Below are 6,558 nucleotides of genomic sequence, written 5' to 3' on the forward strand. Positions count from 1 at the left end.
AGCACGGAGAGCCGCCGAAATATTTATCACTATCAAAGCCTTTAACTCACCAAAGAACACATGCTTTCGATCCACGATACTTTACAAGTGAAATTAATAACAACGAGATCAAACTATCAACATTCAAGCCTTTCTATAGGAAATCAGATAGAAGCAGTAAAAGCAAGAATATAAATTATAAGAAAAATTACGTTTGCGAGAGTAATAATGATATAGAATATTCCAAAGATCCATATTTTGGATTAGTAAGAGGCACTGAAGGTAAAATCTCGGCCGATGCTTACGCGCATAGTAGTATTAATGTAAATAATATAAGCAAAAACATGACATTTGAGAGAAACACTTCTAAATATAACTCTGATAATAAAAGGAATGCGTCTGAAAAAGATTTTATAAGTGATCCAAAGAGCTTTCGAACATCAAACCATAGTCGTAAGAGTGTAAACAAAAATACAGAAGAAAGAAGAATTAAAGAAAGTCCGACAAATGAGCAGAAATCATCAAATGTAAACCACAGTGTAGATATACAAGAAGATTATAAACCAAGACCTGGTAAAGTTAGAGAAATCGCATCTAAATTCGATAGGAATACCAAAAATTATGCTCAATCAATAAACTTTAAGAAGGAGAGACCAAGACCGATTCAGAGTTATGGTCATCAAGCGTACCTGGATCATGTTTTTCCAGATGCCGTAGAAATTTAGAATGTACTATGAAAGTTAATTAGATCTCTTTAGAATAAATGAAAGTGAATGAATCAATTTTCTATATCTATTTAAATATGACTATCTTGCTATTTAGCATTGACTCGGTAGTGTTTGCACAAATTTGTACCTACTTATTATTGTTAATGGAGTTTTTACAAAATTTTGTAAAATATCTTTATCTAAAAACGCTTTATATCTAAAATTGATCAAAATAAATTGTCAAAGGTTTTTTTTACAGTTTCTTTTTTCGTTTTTTTTTTTTTAAATCGTACTTAAAATTGCATTTAATTATTTGTATGTACTTCTTTTTCATTACGTACTGTAATTGTTATTATTAATTTTTTTGTAAATAGTTTTCATTTTGTAAATTGTTTATTGTTGAATTTTAACAGTATTAAAACTATGTAATTCATACTCTATTGTTTTCTTTATTCCCCGAACACACTATGTTCTATTGTCAATAAATATACACATTTAATTACACTAATGAACACAAAGGGCATTAACACGACTATAAAATGAATGTTTGCAACATTTTTGTATCAGTTCCATCTTTACTCGTACTATGCATTACTAGCTTTGTATCATTCTCAATAGTTACAAAGAAATCTATAAGTATAGTGTTCAGATTTCTTAAAAAAACTATCATTCAAAAATATCACATGTAACATGTATACTACAGCAATCCATCTTTATTTAATAGTAATATTTTGTCAATGGAGTAATTGTGCAAATATAACTTATGAAAAAATTAAACAAAGAGAAACTGGACTTTGTAAAAACCAATGTATATCAAAGTGCTGTCCTTTAGGTTATATTTATTCTATAAAAAATAAAACAAGTAGATATTGTGTGCCAGTGAGTGATCATTCGGATTTAATTATGGCAAATCTGCAACCTTTACATTTCTTCAAGAAAATCATCGCCTGGAAAAACCTTGTGAGTAAATTCAACATTCTGGAAGGTTCTACGTGCAGGATGAAGTATCGGTTGAATAATCGACATTTCTTACAAGAGGTAAGTGAATTAATAAAACTACGACTCTATCAGTAATGTAATCTTACTAATATTATAAATGTGCTAGTTTTGATGCATGGATGTTTGTTAGAGTTTGTGGCCTAAACACCTGAATGGATTTCGATGAAATTTGGCATAGATGTAGAGGATTACTTTATTCACTTTTGTTTTTTTTTTTTCAATTTCACGCGGACGGAGTCGCAAGCGATAACTAGTAATGTAATAATACAAATGATAGAGTTGTAGTACACTTTATTAGTTTCTACTCTAGAAGCTATATAACAGTGGTAGAGCCCGCTTTAATATCTTTGCAATATCACGACCATACCGAAGACAGGCGTAAAGTGGGAGCGGTTCCGCGTTTCGTCTGATGAGTGAGGGTGCCGGAGTCCTGGTTTTAGTCCTTTTTCTTATGAGAATAGGGCGGAAAGGAAAATTTGTAGATGGAGGAAACGCATAGGAAGATAAATGCAAATATTTTGTTAAGTCTACTTTGCAAAAACCAGATTCCACAGTAAAACCATACGTTTCTGATCAACGTGACTTGAATGCAATGTAGATGACTTCCTGGGAGCAGCAACATTTTAGAGTAATGGAAAATAACGTCGTTTAATAAATTCTGTTTTAAAGCTCGGCGATGTATTTTATTAGTTACGTTAATAATTAAAAGGTTTGGATAATTAAATTTTATAGTCAGGAAACTTTTATTCATGTAATTACAATGTTTTTAATAGATCATATCCAGATTTTTTCATTCAACTTATTTACTAGATTTCGCACAAGACTCTGTTCACGTGGAGTTAAAAATTTAACTTTTGAACTACAATGGGATAAGGAAAATATGAAATAAGTGTCTTTGCGTGACAATTTATAATACTTTAGCATAGAGTGGACGCGTTTCGCAGTATGCGTGAATTGTTAGTGGACATGAACTAATAAATTATGTCTAGTAAACCCGCAACACACATTCAGTTTAAACTGTATACTGAAAACGTACGTGTATACGAGTAGGTATAACTGAGAACTATATGGTCAAACAGACACTTAAAATCTTACTTCCATAAGTGCATACATACATGTGTTGCAGGCTTAAGGTCGCCTCATCGTTCTCTCTATCCTACGTGAGGTGAGCAAAAAATTAGTATCAAAGCTGAAATAAAACAAAGATTACTAAAATCTAATCGGTTCTCCAATTTAGTCAATTCTTTTGTTATTAACATAATTGAAGACAATCATATTAGGGACATAATTGCACACCATATAGCTACAAAGGTGGAGGAATACCGAAGAAAGTATAATGTATTGTGTGAAAGAGGATATGCCTAAGATAGGAGTGGATTCAGATATGACGGCTGATAGATATGTATGGAAGAGCAGCACATACTGTGCCGACCCTCCGTAGGGACAAGGGCAAGTTTGATGATGAATGGTATACTACCAAGTAACTGATAAAATTTATTACTATATCGAATCAACAATACACCATTGAGACTATTATAATTCGATTATTTTAGTCGAATTAGAAAATTGGTCCCAAAATGAAACACGTAGTTACATCGAACTACAGACCGTAAATCAATATATTAATTAAATTACGAAAAACAATTGGCATCGTTCTACGAATTCCCGAAAAAATACTTTATTATACAATCAAATTAGGACGATAAATCCCAAAAGGATTGTCGTCAGGGTCGACTGAAGAAACCCAATTAATTGTACAAAAAAGCAACTATACAGGATGATTCGTTCTTAATTTAGAAATTGACCTACAGCGTGATCAATTCTTAAATATCTATTTTATTTATTTATAGATTCTAAATTTTGTAAGCGGAGCGTCGGTAGCTCAGGGGTTCAAGCACTTGACTTATTATCTACAGGTCTTGGGTTCGAAAACTGCAATGTACCAATGTGTTTTTCGAATTTCATATGTACATAATTTACCCGACGTTCTTACGGTGAAGGAAAACATCGTGATGCAACCTGCACATATCAGCAAAGAAATTCAAAGATACTCGTATGTGTGAAGTCAACCAACGTGCAGTGGGCCAGCGTTGTTGACTATGACCTAGTCACCACTTATAAGAGTAGGCTATGAGCCCCTAAGTGACGTAGCTAGTGATTAGATAAAATTATATCAAAGTCATGAAAACAGATGTATAAAAATATGTTAACTCCAAAGTTTAAGTTTTTGATACTATTTCATTTTTCTGACACGTAATTTGGCTTTTATTTTTATTTTTATTTTTTTATATTATAAGGTGGCATACGAGCGAACGGCCACCCTTCTTATATATGTACATACGTCTCTTCCACCGTCAAATCCACTTTTCACTTTTCAAGGGCTCTATCATTGTTATTATTTCCATTTAAATATTTCCATATCGAGCCGATTAAATAATCGATTTAATAAACGATTAAAAAGATAAGTTTACTGTCTTTTAATATGTTGCAAAAACGAACCAGTCTCGATAAACCTGGCCATTATCACAGTCGCTTACATAAATGTTACTGCAAAGTACTTGTGACATAATCGATGTGATCATATTTACTGGAATTCTATTCCACGGATTACTAATGCATTTAAGACAGCTTTTAACAAACAGTATCATTTGATATAACATTTTAACTGAAATAAGTTTTTTTGAAAGTCACACGAAATGCAATCTTAGTAAATGAAACGAGAAAATCTTCAGCAAACTTGTTACTTATTTTCACTTCGGAAGTTATCTTACAACCCTATCTTAATTTCTTTACTACATATTAAGTTATCTTCTTAACTTTATAATCTTCATTAATTCAAGACTTAAAATTTCTATCTACAAGATAACCTATTAAATAACTAAGGTCGATCGTTTCTATGTTACTTACTAACGTGTTAAATGCGAAAGTTTAGATGAATGGATGTTTGGTAGAGTTTACAGCCTCTTGAATCTTTTTGAAAATTTGGAATAGATGTAGAGCTTAGTCTTGAAGGATAAATTGGCGATTTTTTTTAATAACGCAAACGGAGTCGCAAACGAAAGCTAAACTAGCTTAACAATAATTATGATTCAAATCAACGAGTAAAACATTTTTTTACTAGCTTTCGCTCGCAACTCCGTCTACGTGGAAATAAAAATGTGCTCTACCAGACTATCCTCTACATCCATGTCAAATTTCATCGAGATCTGTTTAGCGGTTTAGGCTACAACTTCGAACAAACATCCATCCATCCAACGAAGATCCATCTAAACTTTCGCATTTACTCGTATAATCTTAGTAATATGTTAGGAGTTAATACGACGATTTCTTGTACTTGTTTCCTTACGGTTATACAATTTAAAATATATCGATAACAAAAGTAAAACACTTGCGGAGAAAGGACAGATTTTTCATATAATAATAATTACATAACGTTTACCGTGGATGATTAAAATATGTATCATAACCTACACTCCACCTCTTCTAAAAGATGAGAATTTAAAAGATGAAGTCTGCAGTAATCAAATTATCAAGCGGACAAATTTAAGTGATCACATTTATAGCCCATATAAATGAGAACCAAACTCGCGGTAGGCCAGTGCAGCGCTTATCGGCCGCGCAAAAGCGTGTCACGTACGCGTCCCGCGAAACCGAGCAAACTAGTTTTAGTGTTTCGCGATTCACATCTTATAAAATGCGACGAATTTTATTTTTAATACTCCTTTACGTCTGCGAATTCAATAGCCAGCCGTGCGAAGATAAAAATAGTATAGATATATCCGATGGTATTTTAAAAGACGGTAAAATATTTAAAAACGGTCTCGCGTTCCCGCCGAAATATGTTTATAAGAAAAACTTTAATGGTGTTAACGAAACTCGCGGTTGTGTGTGCGATGTTAAGAACTGCTTAAGGAAATGCTGCCCGATGGGATCGGTAATCTATGGAAGGAATTGTACGCAGATGACAGATAAAGATATCATAATGAACGAAGGTTTGGATATGTTCTTCATGAATGCGTTTCAACGGCGAATAAAATTTGATAAATTTGAAGATCTCTTCCTTGTCTACGGAAGACCTTGTAAAAGCGTTTATAAGGAGGACGACGGACCTTGGTTCGTTCAAAAGGTAAATTATAGGTTATTTAATTTTATTTATCTTGATGTGAGAGGTTTAAAAATTGTTTAATAGAAGTTAGAGGTAGTAAACATACATTTTCCGGCTTAACGAGGTAATTTAAGTTTTATGAATATTTTGCTTGTACTAAATTTAACAGTACAATGAGAGCATTTCTGCATTATGTTCCTATTTTGATCGAAAAAACAAACGATTTGATATTCAAATTTCAATTATCAAAAAATAAAAAAAAATAAAACAATAAATCACATTATATTCTGTTTTTGTAATATTTACTTACTTTTCTTTTACTTCCTAACAAAAGTATTCATGACAACAAATATTTCATACTTTCAAATTAGTTCAACAACCATTGTTAAAAATCATTTTTAATTTTTTAACGAGACCTGTAAGTCTTAGCTTAAGTTCATTGCTCTAAAGAAAAATTAACGTACGTTCTTGGGTAAAAAATATTGAAAAATACCTATACTATACAATAGGTGTATCACTTCACAAAATACAATCAGACATTGTTTAGTTAAACACATGTTAACCCATTGACCGCCGCTGATTGATACGGACGCCAATTATAAAACAGTATTTTTGCGCTTACAAATATCACCAAAATTACTTTCGGTATAAGTTCTTTGTTTGTTATAAGATTACATTTCAGTCCGCTGCGTGACGTCATACTGAGTGCACGCGTTTTTTGTTTCACTCCAGTGTGTATTGTAAACAAGTGCAACATTATTTCGAGCC

At 32.2% G+C, this 6,558-nt stretch overlaps 1 protein-coding gene across 4 annotated transcripts in view; it reads left to right on the forward strand.

Annotated features, from left to right (window-relative positions):
- Window positions 1-5,287: 5,287 nt before the first annotated feature.
- LOC106108578 (G-protein coupled receptor Mth2-like) overlaps window positions 5,288-6,558 on the forward strand; it is a 41,713-nt gene continuing 40,442 nt past the window's right edge. For all 4 annotated transcript variants that reach the window (XM_013289798.1, XM_013289799.1, XM_013289795.1 and 1 more), the window contains exon 1: window positions 5,288-5,811. In XM_013289798.1, the coding sequence (XP_013145252.1) occupies window positions 5,380-5,811 (432 nt within the window). In that variant the 5' untranslated portion in view covers window positions 5,288-5,379. The remainder of the gene's footprint in view (window positions 5,812-6,558) is intronic.

Source organism: Papilio polytes, unplaced genomic scaffold (genome assembly GCF_000836215.1).
Source record: "Papilio polytes unplaced genomic scaffold, Ppol_1.0 DF821511.1, whole genome shotgun sequence".
Taxonomy (NCBI): Eukaryota; Metazoa; Arthropoda; class Insecta; order Lepidoptera; family Papilionidae; genus Papilio; species Papilio polytes.